Genomic DNA, 18109 nt, shown 5'->3' on the forward strand with positions numbered 1-18109 from the left:
ATTGTAAGTACTGGAGGGAAGGAGAAAGGATATCCTAGGAATAGGAAATATTTATTGGAAACAAAAGCATGAATGAAAAAAAGAATGTCCTGGGCAAGGAACAGAAAATGGGCTAGAAGATAAGAAGGAACTGGATTATAAAGAGTTTATAGTATCAAAGAAAATAGTTACATTTGATCCCGAAGGAAATAGGGAGACAATGGAATTTACTGAGTAAAATAGTGATATAGTCAGCTCTATACTTTAGAAAAATCACTTTGGCAACTGTGTAAAAGATGGATTGAAGTGGGAGAGATGAGTCAAGTTGAGATACCATGAGAGCCTGACATATGTAGGGTTGTGGTTGTAGAAGTAGAAAGAAAGTTACTTATCTGAGAAAGATTGTGGAGATAAAAATGATAAGATTTTGGCTTCTGAATGGATATGTGGGTTGAGAGTGAAAAGTTAAGAGACTATAATAAGCTTATAAACTTTGGGTAACTAGAAGGATAGCAGTACCCTTGACAGTAACTGGCAAGTTCAAAAAAGGGGTGAGCTTTGGAGAAATGGTAAAGATAATGTGATTCCTATGGCATATCCATTCTAAAATATCTAATAGGTGATCAAACTTGGTGATATGTGGCTAGAGATATTAGAGTGGGATATATAGATCTAAAAGTTATCTGCATGGAAATGATAATTGAACATATAAGAGTTCATTAGATTACCAAGTGAAATGGTATAAGAGGAAAAAAGAAGAGGGTTCAAGAGAGAGCACTATATTATATTCACATCTAGTGGGTCTGACAAAACCAAAAATTAAATGAAAAGAGACTTTAAAGATGTAATCAGACAGGAGAATCAAGAGAGCAATGTCAAAAAAAAAAACTCCACAGAGAAGAAAATTGATTAACAGTGTCAGATGCTGCAGAGAGGTCAAACAGGATTAGGACTGTGAAAAGGTTATTAAATTTGTTAATTAAGAGATTTCAGTTAGTTGTTTCTGCAGTCATGTCTGACTCTTCCTGACCCTATTTGGAAGCTTTCTTGGCAAAGACACTGAAGAGGTTTGCCATTTCCTTCTCTATCTCATTTTAAGGATGAAGAACTGAGGCAAACAGGGTCAAGTGTCTTGCCCAAGTCATATAACTAGTAAGTGTCTGAGGCCAGATTTGAATTTAGAAAAATGAGTCTTCCTGATTCCAAGCCCAGTGCTCTATCCACTGCTCCATTTAACTGTCCAATTAAGAAATTACTGGCAACTTTGGAGAGAACAGTTTCAGTTGAATGATAAGGTCAAAAGCCATAATTTTGATGGAAAGAGAGATGGAGAGGGAAGGAAAGAGAGGGGGAGAGGGAGCAGGAAGGAGGAAGAGAAGGAGAGGAAAGGAGGGAGATATATTAAGTATAGATAGCTCTTTCAAGGAGTTTAGATGGGAAAAGAAGTTAGAGGAAGCATAGTAGGATCTAGTGAATTTTTTCTCCCAAAAATGAGGTAAATTGGTAGCAGAGAAAGGAAAGAAACACAAAGAAAGACACACAGAGAAACAAAGACAAAGAGACATAGAATGATAGAAGTTGACACAGAAAATGATAAGTGTGTGTGACAGAGACCCATAGAGAGAAAGAGAGATGAGTTAGAGAGAGACAAATAGTCTGGGAAGAAAAAAAAAGACAGAGACAAGGGAAAAGGGACACACAAGAGGGCAAGAAGAGAGAAACTAAAGAAAAGGTGGTGATAATAGAAATTAGGTCGGGGTATTCATCTGAGGAGAGGAAGAATACAGAGTTTGAGGCAAACGTTTTCCATATAAAACAGTCTTCAGCTGAGGAGGTAGTGGGGGTGGGGGGACTTAAGGAGAGAGAGAAATGTTTGGAACAACCTTAGTGATGAGTGGGATTAAGGCATAGCTGAGATTAGATAACATCTCAGGTGGATCAGTCAGCAGAGTTTTATGACTTTTTTAAACCTCTATTTGGCAATGTATAAAAAAGAAAGCAAAGGAGAGGGTTGACAGAAGTAATGGAAGGTTGGGATTTGGAAAATATGAAGCTAGGAATTGTTGACTAAAGGACAATATATAATTCCCCACAGGGGCAGAATTAGAAAAGGAGGAAAGTATAGCTACAGTAAAATCAATGGACAGAGTGGATAATCTGTAGAATTGCTCCTCAGTCTTTAAGGTGTAAAGATTGTTGGATTTGGACTCAATGAGGCCTGGGTATGTATTCTGTCACCTCAGTAACCTTGGGCATGCCATTTAATTTGTCAATTTCCTCATTTCTCTAAAGTGGGGAAGGGGAGAATTTGGACTAAACTATTTCTGAGGTAATTTCTATCCCTAAATCTGTAAACCTTTTGATTCTCTCTTACAGCATTTAGAAATGTGGCCACAAGAAAAAGTAAGTAATTCTCTAAGAAATTCAGGAATTGTAGAATAGCAGTCTCAAGTTAAGTTTGAAGGGGAAGAATGTCAACATTTTAATGGTACCAGGAATATATATAGGGTAGTGTAATGGGCTGAGGCTTGAGTTGATGCACTGAGGTCCCAAGCACATGAGGCTAAATAGTAATTGGACCATACTCTATTAATAGATAAGCTTGGAGAGAGAATGGCCCCCACCCACTCTTTGTGCAAGTCCTGATGTGTTGTATAGGAAATGACGATTTTGGTGGGTGGAGGCAGGGGAGTGGAGAAGGAAGGGGAAGGAGAGACTTTTGGGACTGCCATTGCCACGGTTGCCTCCACTTACTTTTTCTGTTTGTTAAGTGTCTGAGGCTGGATTTGAACTCAGGTCCTCTTGACTTCAAGGCTAGTGCTCTATCCACTGAGCCATCTCCTCCCACTTTTGGGACGGCCATTGCCACGGCTGACTCCACTGTTGGCTCCACTGTTGGCTCGGCTCTTAGCTGGCTTCCTGTCGCAACTACCTATATTTGCTATCGCAATCTTTCTTGCCTATATTTGCTATAGCAATCTTTATTCACCTCTTCACTTCAATAAATATTGAAGATTTTCCCCTTAAAAAAAAAAAAAAAAAAAAAAAAAAAAAAAAAAAAAAAAGATGGCTCAGTGGATAGAGCACTAGCCTTGAAGTCAAGAGGACCTGAGTTCAAATCCAGCCTCAGACACTTAACAAACAGAAAAAGTAAGTGGAGGCAACCGTGGCAATGGCAGTCCCAAAAGTCTCTCCTTCCCCTTCCTTCTCCACTCCCCTGCCTCCACCCACCAAAATCGTCATTTCCTATACAACACATCAGGACTTGCACAAAGAGTGGGTGGGGGCCATTCTCTCTCCAAGCTTATCTATTAATAGAGTATGGTCCAATTACTATTTAGCCTCATGTGCTTGGGACCTCAGTGCATCAACTCAAGCCTCAGCCCATTACAGGGTAGAATAGAGAGAATCTTCTAAATTAGCATTCAGAAGATTTATCTACTTAACTTTGCCACAAACTGGGTCTATAACCTGGAAAAAGTCACCCCTCTGTCTTAGTTTTCCCATTTTGAAAACAAGGGCTGGATGATGTTTGCCTTGGTCCTTTCCAGTATTATGAGATTCTTGGGAATTCAGGCTATTCCCCAAAGGATGATAATGTTTCATCATTTTCCAGTCATGTCTTATTCTTGAAATATCCTGAAGTTGTTTGCACCCTTTTCTTTTCCAATTTATTTTACTGAAGAGGAAACTAAGGCAAATAGGATTAAGTGACTTGCTCAGGGTCACAGACTAATAAATTTCTGAGACTGGGTTTGAACTCGGGAAGATGGGTCTTCTTGATTCCAGGACCAGCATTGTATCCACTGTGTCACCTAGCTGTCCCCTAAGGATAACAAAATTTAAAACCTTAAAGGAAGGACTCTCTCCTCTAATATACAGCCCAAATGTGATTATTTGGAAATGATTCTCTTTTGCTATAGAAATGAGTTAGCACTCTCTTGATGATTCACAAGCTTTCCTTCATAGGACACCTTATGACAAAGGGCATCCTTCAGTTTTCAACACCTGTGCTCAAATCCATTGTCCATAGGTGTGAGAATTGGCAGAAATGACTCTTTCTATAGGAATTTCCTTTTTTTTTTTTGCCTAGAAAAGTGCTGATTTAAGATTATAAAATTCCAAATAATGTAATGATTTTTCAATTTAGAATTCCTTTAGAGGCATAAAACCTTTCAAATAGCAATGTTCTCTGGGTGGTGACATCTTCAAACAGGTAGGGGTATGTCTGTATCTCTGTATTTGTGTTCATAACCACAGCTGTTAATCCATACAGCTGCATCCATCAGCTGGAAACACTTCTGTTCAAAATAACAGCTGGTTTGGCTTGTAGAGTACACCGAGAAATGCTAGGATTTGGGAAGAAGTTCATTTGACAATTGATCCATAAATGACAGGTATTCCTAAGACGCATAAACTGGGGACATTACTATTACCATTCAGAGAAAGCACAGTACTTAACCTCTCCCTGGTACCCTTTCAAAAGCTTAAATGGACTGGGATTTGTAACTCCCCTTTCCCAGTACAACCTCCTTAAAATGGATATGCTCAGTGATTACAATAATAAATCTACCTGTTTAAATCTCCACCTTAGTTCTGAAATAGATTTCATAAAGAAATACATATACACTTGAGTGTATCAACAAGTCATAAACTTTCAGCACTTACCCTTTGTGAAGTGAGTGTTGAGTTGGGTTCTGAATGAGCAGAGTAAATTTAAACATTCCTGTTTAACATAATTAATGGAGACTACTCAGAAACACAAACAGGCCTAGCATCAGCATTTAAGAAACCACTGGCCTAGGGAATATTACACTGAGGAAGTTGCCAGTGGACCCCTCTTCCCCACCATTATTCTTCATTGCATTCATTATGCATGCCGAGTAAGGTTAACCTTACTTCTTGACCAGTAAGGATAAGGAAGGTATTTCATTTTTCTTTATCTCTAGATCTATGTTAAAATCTAAAAACTAAATCAAACACCTCTATTCAGCACCAGTTCTAACTTGCTCCCCCTTACTTAAAATGCCAGTTTGCTCATTTGCTTTATCTGTCTTGCCTTTCCAATACACAATGACAGACCAACAGGAAAGTTGTTCCACCCTTCAAAGTAACTTAGCTAAGTCATCATTCTTTAGTCACTTCTCCCACCCTCTATCTTTCCCTCCAAAGGGTAGGGAAATGCTCTAAAGAAGCATATCCTGACTTTGATGTTGAGATTCCCCTATACTCCCTTCAGGAGGTGGGAAATGGCATCATTAGTCAACTTCTTAGCCTTTTCTTGTTGCAAGAACTCTCTGAAGTTACCCTAAGACCCAAGTGGTTTGCTGAATTTTGCATAAGCAATAAAATATAGTGCATAAAACCCATTGCAAAGTGTCATTTAATACACCTGCTTCAGTTGATGCTCTTTTGTAGAAGTCTCGGTGGAGGGCACAGTAAACTACTTTGGAAATTCACATTCATTACTTGAAAAATGTGTGCCAAGCTATGGCAATCTAAGTGTTTCGTGTTAGGAGCCATCCGCCTCTGGCACCATCTCTGTTCGTTCCACATCTCTCTCAAACAAGTCCAAGAAATAGAAAAACATAAAAAGCTATTGTCCATGTCTGGTGAGAAATGAAATGCACTGGACCAAATATCACAACTTCCTTAAAATAATACAACACTTCATCACTTCCGCATCTGGATCCTTTTCATGGTTTGCAAAGTCATAAACCACTTGAAATCAACTGTTTGAACCATCATTGCTTTATTGCATTTAAAAGTACTTTAAAAAAGCAATTTATTACAAGCTCTCCATGGTTTCACCTTATCTAATGTATTTAATTCAGTTCATCTCTGCTTGCTTTGTAGTGTTAGAGGCAATCGAAAGATTGGAGGCAATTTATTAATAAGAGAACATGCCCTACAGCTTTGGCATGTGAAAATAGTTTCTGATTTGTAATACAGCTAAGGCCCAAGTTTACTCCATATAGAGTGAATTAACAGCATATGCCATAATTCTTTTGTTCACTTGCAAGCTGATTCATCATGGATTTACATGAAGCAGGCAGGTTGCATATTTTGTTTTTATCTAGGCCCTTAGAATAGAAAATGCAGATGTTTTTCTAACAGAAATTTCCCCTCCTGCAATACATATATGTACACTCAGAACAAAGCTTCACAAGGATAGAGACTGGGTCCAACGGTACAGCAGGTAGTGCAGAGGAAAGTCTCATTCCCTACCTCCAAAGAGGTCAGTTACTTGTCTACAGAGTGACCAAGACAATGATTTGGCAAAGGAAAATCAAAGGACATGTGGAAAGAGATTATTAAATCAACTTTTCTTAACCAAAACATGTGATTTTAATTTTTCTTTCCAAACTACAACTTTTATTATAGCCAGTTAGAAGATTCTCTCTTCATTCTTTCTTAAAGTCAGCAGAAATAGAATGACTAAGGCTCCTTTATAACCTATAGGTTCTACTTGTGGCCAGATGCCTTGGATGGGATCACCCACCCTTAAGAGTTTTAGTTATCCTGAGGAAAACAGCCATAACCCTAGAGACCCTCTGTATCTTAAGGAAGTTAAATCGATGCAGTGTAGCAAAAGCAGTTACCAGGAAATCATGAAACAAGGCTTTAGGAATCCTAGAGGCGCCTGCTCTCATCTTAGAAGCTTTAGAGATTAACTCAGCAAATTTGATCAGTTTGAGGCTTAGAAGGAAAGGAAAGCAGGGAGACAAAGGGTCACTAAATATTGGTCCACTTCCTAACCTGGGGAAAAGTCTGCAGACCTTAAGAGTTCTCCCTAGAATCTTGAAGAACTGAGAGGAATGCAATATCTCAAAACAATTCATATATTCTCTCTCTTTGTATTATATACACACATACTATATGTATATGCACATATGTATACATATATGTGTATGTACCCATATGTGTATAACACATACACAAACACACAGATGCCCTCAAAATGGGAAACAAAAATCGAATGAGTAGTAGTATAAAAGAATCTTAGACCAAAGCTTCTTAAATTGTAGGTTGTGACTCCAATTCAGGTAAAATTGGGGAAGAGGCTGAAAAATTATGATTTATTATCAGAAAATGTTTGATTTTATATACCTATTTTATATAACTATGCCCAGGATTGTGTAAAAATTTCTTAGGGAAAAGGGGTCTCGAGTGGAAAAAGTAGACAAGAGTTGGCAGCAATTTTCAAAATTGATTCCAATATCCTCATTTTACAAAGGAGGAAATTGAGACTCAATTTACAAAGGAGGAATTGTTAAGTGAAGTGCCCCTTGTCACCCTGCCAAATTTCTGGACCCGAATTTGAATGCAAGTCTTCTTGACTCGAAGTCCAGTGCACTAGCTCTATGTACTGTTGTTCAGTTGGGCAGTTGTGTCTGACTTATGGGATGTGAGATGTTGCAGCTGGGAATGACTCAGATCTGGTCTAAAGTGATGCTCTAGACAACATGTTTATCGTACCAGCAGGTGTAAATGCCTAAGGCCAGGTTTAGGCAAAATCTGCTCAGAGTTGTCTACAATTCTAGGAGTATGAGAAAGTCCCATTAAGCTGCTGGCAAAGTTAAGTCATTGATCCCATATGTGGAGATTTGCTCCTGAGGGGTGTCATAGACTGCACAAAGGTATGGGATCACCCCGTTAATATGGCCAGCAAGGCCAGATTGTGGCTTGGGCAGTCAGAGGGACTCCCATGTCCTGCTGGCAAGTCTCCCTCAGTGACTAAGCTGCTGGTTTGCTATGGCCTAGGCTGGATGATGAGTGGACAAAACCATGGGGTTTTATACAATTGAGAAAGATTTAACTATGTGTAAGGAGAGGGAAAGGAGGTTTATCTGGGATGAGCTCAGGTGGTACCTTGGGTTCCTCTAAACTTATTTATATGAATGCAGGCTTAGCTGATGTCTTGGGGGCCAGCTAAACTTATCTTTATAAAACTTATGTCTGCAAGGTATAATAGTGTGACTATGACTATATGCTAAACTTTTATGATTCTTTATATTAAAAAGGAGTCATTTTGCTATAGGGAGGACATATGCCTTGTGGTTACATTCACACATCATATGGAGACTTTAGAAATTTAATTAAGTTGTGGGAATAGCATATAAGGCACTATACCTATTGCTTGGTTCTCCAATTCCAAAATCCAAGTTTTATAGAGGTCTTTTTTCTCACATGTAATTGACAGCTCTTTTAGTGAGGGGGGAGGTTATATATTTCAGACTCTTCATGACTCCATTATCAGGTTTTATTAGCAAAGATAACTAGATAAGTTTGTTGCTTTCTTCTCCAGTGCATTAAGGCAGAGGTTAAGTGACCTACCCAAAGTCACACAGTTCTTAAGTCTCTGAGAGGACATTTGAATTCAGGTCTTGCCAACTTTAGACCAAGCAATATATTCACTGAGCCACTTAGGTCCCTCCTAAACTACTTAACTCCTTTAGATAGCCTTTAGGAAACTCCATTAGAAAATGTTTATAAAATAGACCAAGAAATGACTCCCAGGAATACCAATTCATTTTAAATTTTAGGATGGGTCTTTCTGGACTAATTAGAACTCAAAACATCTAATTTTCTTAAGCTTTTACAATGATTAATTTAAGAAACAAACAAGTTCTACTTCTTTTAACCATATAGAATTATAGGATTTACATCCAGTTGGATGAGACCTTAGAGACTATCTCATTATATTCTCACATGTATGGCTCAATTTCCTTACTTTACAGAAATGTTTAAAATGTGCTTTATATCACTCATCTCAAGCTCCTCTCAACAATCTTGTGAGGTAGATGCTAATATTATTCCCCCTCTTTTTTTTTTTCAGAAGAGGAGACAGAGCGAGACAGAGAGAGATGGATAGAGAGACAGAGCAGAGACAGAAAGACAAAGACAGACACACATACAGACATAGAGAGATACACACACACAGACACAAACACACAGAGACACATACAGGCACACACACACAGAGACACATACACAGAGAGACACACAGAGAGAGGGGCTAACCAATTTGTTCATGTTCACATGCTTATTAAATATCTGAGGCAACATTTGAATTCAGATTTTTCTGACTTCTAGTTGGGTACTCTTATCTGCTTACATCACAGCTATTTCAGGGCTAACCAAACCCAGTATTCCGTGATTTTGTTAAGATTTGTTAAGAAATAATTAGAAAGTGAATCTTCTTTTTCTTTGCTGAGTACACATATTAAAAATTTGTTGCTATGTTATTTATTTGAAAGTAGGGCATTTTCAATTAAAAATAAAAAACATATTTGATGCAAGCACACATTTACATAACTCTAATTATATATACATTACATATCAGACACATATATACATATATGTGTATGTGTGCATGTGTGTATATAAAGATTCCTAGGCTCATCCAGGGCTATTTAACACATAATGTCATTAAAACCCCAGTAAGGTTTGGGTTCTGGCAGGAGGACCATGAAATGTAGGAAGGAAGACAACTGCTCACTGATTTTGTGGGTACAGAACTGACCATGGAAACAGTTTTGAAGTAGAGGTCATCTTCGATATCCTCCTACTTTTCTTTGAACATTTCTCTTCAGTCTATCAGCTTCCCAGTGCTATCTTGCTGACCTACCTCCCTCCCTCCAAAGTATTCCATGCTTCAGAATTAATGACCTATCTTCCATCCCATCAAAACTCCCATTTTTTCAGTCCTGGTGAGCTCATTTAAGTGTTAGGAAAAGAAGAAACCAAATGAACTAATTTACATTAAGGGAAATGACTAATGACTCTGAATACTTGCCCAGGGGTATTTTCATTTTTTAAAAGAGGATGTTTATTAATTCAAATGAATTCCTAATTGGTAGAATTTCAAATTGAGAAGATTAAAATGAAAAAAATTGATTAGAGAGTTAAAAACTAGTGAAAATTTGAGATGGGGAGGGATGGTGGGGGACTGTGGTATTTGGCTGGAACATAACTGCCAAATGTAAGTATCACAGCAAAAATCATCTTTAACATTTCAGAAGGTATATAAAGAGAGAGGCATTACAGATCTCAAGGTTTTTCCTTAAGACATATAAGGGAGGCAGATTTTGCTTCCTAAGTTAAAAGAGGATCGTGTGTTTTGTTTTCTTAACTTCTTTCCATTTGCACTTGGGAAAGAAGCAGCTTTGAAGCCTCTCTGTTTAAATTCATTATGAAAACCATCAATGACTGATGCTTTCATGAAATCTTTGTGGGAGGAATTAGTGTTAGGGGAGAATAAGGATCAATCTTCAAACATTTCGTCTACAGAAGTTGGAAGTCATTATTGGCTGCTTTTTCAGCTGCAAAGTTAATATAAGCAAATGCATCACTTATGGGAGAGTCCATGGGACTAAAGGTATTTGAAATTCTATCTCCAAATTCTTCTCCCAAAGCCAGCTATTTCTTCCATAAAGAAAGTGAAAGAAACTTCTCTCTTTCTTTAAGTGACAAAATAATAGGCAAAACTTCTTGTCCCACAGGGAAAATGAAATAAGGATGTTGATAACTGTGTGGAATCTTAGTCTCATGCAATTAGTAATTTTATTGTGCAAGGCAATAATATCTAATTAACAAGACTAGCATGAATATGGAAGGATATATATCTTGACATGTGTTTCTGGGATTTTTTGAGGCCACATTAATCTTTCTTTCCAAACCAAACAGATCAATCCTTTGAACTTTGTCAGCTGAGTTTACTGGAATGAATATATTTGGTAAAAGGAGGTGTTGAAGAAGAGGAGGGGAACAGAGAGCCAGAGACAAAAAAGAATGGAAAGAAATAGTAGTGGCAACAGAGGCTAGAGGAAACAGGAAGACTAATAGATTTCAATAGGAATACCACTTAAATTGCTCTGAGAAAATGTTAAAAACCAATTTGCACATACAGGGAATCTATTAACTGGCATTCTGAGAACTTACATAAGAGGCAGATTGAAATAGGCTTTTTCCCCATCTTAGAAATTAAAGGTTTTTTTTTAAAACAGATATTAGATAAATTATATTTGGCTAACTCAAAAAAGAGAAAGAATTGCAGTTAAAAAGATACCAAACTATAACATTCATTAGTGCAATTCCCCTTCCCTCCCTAATAAAAAGCCTAAAACATTTCCCCCCTTCATTTTAAGACTTATTGGGAAATTATAGACGGCAAGGATTCAAAGAACAAGGTATAGTTATTATTCTAGTTCCATACATCAGTTATAGAGGACTTTATGTTTCAAATAAAGGAACAAATATCTGCACGGGATAATGTCCTTATAGTTGTTTCTCTTTTATATAGTTTTTGAGAGAACATTGAAAAAAAAAATGGCACAAGGCCCAGAGTCATCCCTGTTTGACTTAATGAGAACTAACAAATTCTTATGGAAAATACTTATTACTTATATAGCTTTAATGTTAAACACATCAGAGCATGTAAATCAGTAACCCTTCTATTGCAAAAAAGACAAATAGATTAATGCATATTACAAAGGATGAGTAAAGAGATCGATTGGACTTCTGATTATGACCCTAGACTTTCTTCTCAATATACTATTACTTAACTTTTAAATAAGGCTTGGGAAAACCAGTAACATTTTGTTCATCAATACAGCTATATTTTACTTGGGGCAGAAATTGGCTAATCTATAAAAATTAAATTATACTCCTTTCACTGTATCTAGTCAAGAGGAAAAACTTCTAATTACAAGATTACACTGTCAAAATAAATGCAAATTCACATTCTTTATATACCAGGTTAAAAATTCAAACTTGAGGAGTGTTCTGTGAAATGAAAATCAATATTTGAAATACTTTGTCACTTTCAATAAGTGTGAACTAAAGAAATGAAATGATCAGATATATTAGTAAGGCGATGTTAACTTATTAAATATACTATATGGGAGAAACAGTTATTTAAATCGGAAATTTAAATATCAATTAGTAAAACCAGTAAAAATGATGAACCAAGCCTTCTCTTTGTCTGATCTTGTGCCATATTATCATCAGACTCAGGGAAAGAATAAAGAGAACAAAGACCAGAGGAAAAAATAATCCCAATGCTTAATAGGACTGTCATTCTGGGAAATAGGTAAAGTTTAATTTTACCTTTACTTTAATTTTAAACATACTTTCCAAGTGAAAATCAAATGTCCCAGCTTCAAAATTCCTAAGAGCTGAGTTTGCAGACTTAATCTAGAGAGGACTGAATGAAGGCCTTTACACATTACATTGGTATTTTTTGAAAGGGAAATTCTTTCATTACTGCTTAATGTCAAATCTACTTGATTTGGAAAGATTTACAATCTTTCCACTATCCCTCTCTTTAGTCAACTTAAAGTCTCAGTCTCTATATCTATGAAGACTGCTATGTACAACAAGCCCAATTTTCAAAATCATTTAAGGTTCCTCAATTTCTCTTTATGGGAGATAAATTGTATCTGCTACATATACTCAGGAGTTTAAAAAAAAATGCCAGTCAGCCTAATAAATCTAATGGCCTCCAGGTTATAGAATGCTAAAATTCTCGAAGTTCCCACAGTTTCATGGTACAACACAGTGGTAAAAGCTGTTGACAATTTATTGTAGCATAGAAGGCACTTGCTAGACTGAATTTTAGTTGCTTAATTGATAATTAGCTACCTTGGGTGATCTGAGCCAAAATACATTGGGTTTTAGTTTCTGTATCTATCGGATAATAGTTTTAAAATGGATGATCTCTAAGGGGTTTTCAAATTCTGCAATTCTTAAAGCAATGTTACATAATTTTCATGAACTATTTATCAATCTTTAAAAATCTTTCTTCCTAACAGTGACAAAAAAATCGTGTGAGTTGCTAGGATATAGATTGCCATAGAAAAGTTTACGCAATAGGCTAGCAGTGAAAGGGCATCTGGAGTTGGATTGTAAGGAATTTAGTATGAAGGAATTTCCTTTTTACCCAGTGACATACTGGTTAAATTGAAATGAATGGCCTAGAATTCCATTCATGTGTGGCGTTTTCATTCTCTTTAATATCATTTAATGCAGAAAGACTATATTCAAGTTTCAAATTTAAGTTTGAAACTTAACTGTTTTAGAACAGTTTTATCTTTGTGCGCACAGAGCTACTTACCCCTGGCTTTCCCACTTATTACTCGGACCTTTGGCTCATGAATCTGTTTGACTTTTTCTAGCTTTATGGCAGAAAAAGATAATAACTCTCACAGAATTATCCAGTAAGTCATGTGATTTACACACTCTCTCTTCCTCCCTCTCCTCCAGTTCTAATTCCTATGGCCCACATCTATAAACCCACTTTTAAAAAAATCCTGTAGAACAAGCTGGTTTAGGGGGAAATTGCCCTAATATGGCATAATAAAAAATGCTTCATTTAAAGCCAGAGATGCTATTTTAATCCCAGACTGTTGTGTGGTATTGAGCAAGTCACTTCATCTTTCTGGCTTTCAGTTTCCTCATCTATAAAATGAGGGCAAAGAATAAGATGACCTCTAAATTCCCTTCCAAGCCTAAATCTAGAATCCTGCTTCTACTATTCACTTCTAATGTTAGCAGAAAATTGTATAACTTTCTTCTGGCACATTTTCCCTATGTTTAAGTCAGGCGTCATTTTCCTTTTTTGGCTAGTCATGAGAAGGAACTCAAGAAGTACATTGAATATCAAATATAAATTATTATCCTTGGACATTTTTTTTCAAGAGTACCAACTTCTCACTGAAAAGAGATATCCCTTGTGGTTTTATTTCTGTTCATTTGACTTTCCTCTCTTTTTCTCTAATCTCCATCTCAACCAGATTCAAAATAATAACACCCAAAGAGGCAATTCTAAAAAACTCTAAAGGGCTGCCTAAAGCTCTCTACTAGAAATCCCATTTTGCTTGACTCTAAATTACTGCTCCAACCATTTATAATCACCAGTGAAGAATCTGGAGCTAGTGACACCATCTAAAGTCACCAAATCCCCCTTGGTATGAGAATGGCAAATTATTCTTCAAACAAAATGTTCAAATAATGACCGGTTAAACACAAGTGACAAAGAAACACTTAATCAAAATGACCTATTATGCTAGAAACCCATTCCCAGTGTAATTTTTAAAACATAAAACGAAAACCTGAAACTGAATACCACAAAACTCAACAACTTCCCTTCAGGATATATTGCTTACACCAGTAATTTTTCTCTTAAAGTCTCTAGAAACATTTTTTTGGGGGGAACAGACCTGGATTCTAGCTGTGATATAAGAATCAAGTACTCAGAAACAGTGTACCCCAACATCAAAATTACAAATCATCAGTAACCAAGGAAATGATTGGATTAGATTGATTGGATTGCACAACTGGATAAAAAATTCCTTTGGAAGTACTCTTCACCCCTCTCCCTTGACAACTTAGTTTCTAATTTCCAGCCTTTCATTTTCATTTGAAAGTCACATTTTGCCTTTTTTCATTCAGTTCCCTTCAGATTAGGGGTTATGGTTCCCAGAAAAGAAAATGTTATAAGAGTTCAGTTAAGGGTGAGTTTCAATGGATAAATGATGGACAGAAACAGCTACACCCAAAGAAGGAACACTGGGAAACGAATGTGAACTATTTGCATTTTTGATTTTCTTCCCGAGTTATTTTTACCTTCTGAATCCAATTCTCCCTGTGCAACAGGAGAACTGTTCGGTTCTGCAATTATGTATTGTATCTAGGATATACTGCAACATATTTAACATTTATAGGACTGCTTGTGGGGGGGGGTGGGGGGAGGGAGGGGAAAAAATCGAAACATAAGCAAGTGCAAGGGATAATGTTGTAAAAAATTACCCTTGCATGGATTGTCAATACAAAGTTATTATTAAATAAAATAAAATTTAAAAAAAAAAGAGTTCAGTTAAGGGGACAGTAAATAGCCAGTAATTAGCAAGATATTAGATTGATTAAGAACATTATTTTAAAGCACTTTAAAGTCTACAAAACTGTTTTCTGTTCACTTGACTTTCCTCTCTTTTTCTCTAATCTCCATCTCAACCAGATTCAAGATAATTATTTTCACCAAGTTGTTGCTTACCAATAACCTTCCAATTTGATATTTCCTAAATTGAATTTGACTCACTGATCTTATAAAAGACTGGATTTGATGATATTCCTTAAAAGGGTCCAAGTTTCAGTACATGGATTTTACCTGGGAGTTCAAGTCAGTAGCAGGTGGTCATCAAAGAACCTCAGCTACTCAGGCTGATGGAAGCAAGCTTAAGTTTTAGAGGATTTCTGGGGAATGATTCTAATCTAAGAGTGAGTCTTTAAGCACAAGACAGGTGGGAAAGATTTCAGCACTATAGTCAAAGGCTACTCAAATAGGATCCTCCCTTCTTTCTTTTCTTTATTACAAGGCTCTTTCCAATCAATCAATCTATCAACACGGATTGGAGTATGGGGGCTAAGAGTTGCTTTCCTTTGAAAGATTTTGGCAATTTGTGACTGGAAATTGATGCATTAGTTCTAAAATTAAATAAAGATCCTACAGCTTTCTTCAAAGAAATATTGTGTGTTTCTATGACAAAACTCATTTTTCAAGCACTGACCTCTGGGGAACTTCAACTGGCTCTATATTTCAGCCTGACATGTCTCACATCCCACCATCTAGTTGCTCATGGAAAAAGCTGGCATATTCATATATTTCCCTCACTTGTGATCATCCTTTAGCATAGGGTGGTCACCTAAATAAATACCAAGATCAAAGAGCCAGTAATTTAAATTAACACTCTCTCCCATGTCCCCAGAGGAAAAGCCCTGGTAATTAACTCTAATGAAATTAAAGTAACTCTCAACTCTTCATTTCCCCAGTCTTTTAAAACTAAATGTGTGATAACCACAAAGAGCTAGTTAAATCAAAGTCAGTCCTCTTTATGGTAATTTAAGAACTTTATCCCGGGAGCCAGAAAATCTTTGGAGTCTTACCAGAACTTTGTTCCATTACTTCTTTCTGACAAGTATCTTGAACATTAACCGTGCAGTTCACAATGAACTCCGGGGAGGAGCAATCATCCAGCTGGAATTCTTCACACTGATAACACTGGATCTGAAGAGCAAAACCTGGAGGAACAAACAATCATCATGGGGAAATATAGCAAGGTGTCTTTGTCACACCCTGAAGGTATTGAGCCCAAATAAAAGTAATTCTCTCCTCCTCTGAAGCGAAGAGATTGGATGTAATTCCAAGACCAAAGCAGCCCAAAGCACCAAAGGGATAATAAGACTTGAACCGCCAGGGGGCAACCAAGACACCCAGGGTCCCAGCAATCTGGTCTATTCCCCCGGCTTCCCCCTTTGCTCCCCTCCCCCAGTATTCCAGTTCTCCCACTCCGTTCTTAAAGACGTCAAAAGACCATCAAAGGATGAAATAAGGTACTGGGCCCTGGGAGGGTAGGATATGAGAAGAGCAGCAAGTCTCTACTCATCACCAATTCATTTAATAGCTAATTGATTACACAGGACTTATTCTTTTGGCCTTATGTAAAATTAATGTGCAGGACGATTCTTAAAGCACATATATGTGTACATGTACATATACATATTATGTGCATATTTAAAGGTCATAATGGGAATTTTACATCCCCCCCCCCCCGAAGAATTGGCAAGTAGACTTCTGGTTCCATGCAGCGATCTTGCAGCGCCCCCGTCGGTCCCCCAAGCCCCGCTGCCTTCCAGACCCAGCGGTCCCACAAAAGGGATTGGCTCCCTATGCTGTCTATTACTAAGAATTCTAGTTGATGTATCCCCGACATTCTAATGTCTTTCAGCGCCGAAGGGATAAGCTTACGATCCAGAATTTGGGGTGGGGGGTGCGGTGCATCTAGACAGCCTCGCCCAGTCCTCCCCGTGCCTTTACGATGCCGCGCCTCCGGTAATGGCACGTTCGCTGAAGGGGTCAGCAGTCCGAGACCAGGACCAAAGGAGTTTTTCTGCCTCTATTATATTGCAGAGGTTTTTTTGGGGTGTTGTTGGGGGATTGTAAACAAGTCAGTCCGGAAAAGAGGGAAACTGCAGTCTTGCAATCTTCACAGGCCAGCTAATCTGGTCAAGACTGGAAGCCTCTACTTATCTGTTTTAGGGGAAATGAGCCCTGGAGCCCTACTATGTTATGTTTCCTTCCTCCACCCCAATTCTCACGTATATTCCGTCTTCCCCTAAATGCAATAATTCAGACCAGCAACCTAAGAGGCAGGGGGTTCTTGGTGCTTTGCTCACCTGTCCGCTACGCTACTCCCACAGGCTGTTGAATGAAGAATAACTTTGCTACGGTTTGAAGATCTTGGGGGTTGTGGGAGGGCTCTTTTCTACCACCGTTGCAGATAATGAGACTCTTTCCTCACTCCTCAGTCTCGCTCTCTCCCTCCACATCCCCGAGCCCTATCCTAGATGCCCAGTGAATTCAACCTCCAATACAGAGGAGCCCAACGGACTTGATTTTTTTTCCTCCTTCTCTTTTCCCTCCTTCTCTTCGTTCTCCTGCTCTCTTAGTGAGGGAGTTGGAGACTTTCTCAGTCTAACATCTCTGGATAACTGACGCGGCAACAAAACTCCCCTCTGAAGCCAGAGCAATGAATGCAATCAGATAAGCAGGTGGGTGCTACTGGCAAGAGAGGAGGAGAGTCGGGAGAGAGATAATGTGTATGTGTGTGTGTGTGTCTTACCTGGAAGCAAAAACAATCCCCCAAAAGTAGTAACGATACCGAGGAACCACATCCTCTCGGAGCCGCCAAGCTGGGAGCGGAAGGTGCATCAGAGACTGCACCGGTTGTGGCGGCTCCTGCTGCTTTTGATATGGCCCACGCTGCAGCCGCTTGTGCTACCGCCGCCACCACGAAGAGAAGCCCCAGGTGCAGCCAGCAGAGCCCGCATTGCCCGGCTCTGGGCTCCGGGCTCGCCGCTCCCGGGCTCCAAGCTTCGTGTTCCGAGCTCGGCGCGCTCTGCTCGCTCTGCTTGCTTTGGCTGTCTCCGCGGAGTGCCGCGCCTCAGGAGTTTGCAGCTGATAGTGAAGGAAACTACCCGGAGAGCCAGAGCACCCAAAAAAAAAGTCTCTCCTCTTCTTCCCACCTCCCATTACAAGCACCACGTGACGGCAGCAGAGTTGGGGTGGGGG

General features: G+C 38.3%; 1 protein-coding gene across 1 annotated transcript in view; it reads right to left on the reverse strand.

The window, feature by feature from the left end:
- LYPD1 (LY6/PLAUR domain containing 1) overlaps window positions 1-17907 on the reverse strand; it is a 28498-nt gene extending 10591 nt beyond the window's left edge. The window contains exons 1-2 of the mRNA XM_051985771.1: window positions 17661-17907; window positions 15925-16059 (exon numbers count right to left, since the gene is read on the reverse strand). Of these exons, the coding sequence (XP_051841731.1) occupies window positions 15925-16059; window positions 17661-17712 (187 nt within the window). The 5' untranslated portion in view covers window positions 17713-17907. The remainder of the gene's footprint in view (window positions 1-15924; window positions 16060-17660) is intronic.
- Window positions 17908-18109: the final 202 nt, after the last annotated feature.

The sequence above is a fragment of the Antechinus flavipes genome, chromosome 3 (genome assembly GCF_016432865.1).
Source record: "Antechinus flavipes isolate AdamAnt ecotype Samford, QLD, Australia chromosome 3, AdamAnt_v2, whole genome shotgun sequence".
NCBI classification, from domain to species: domain Eukaryota; kingdom Metazoa; phylum Chordata; class Mammalia; order Dasyuromorphia; family Dasyuridae; genus Antechinus; species Antechinus flavipes.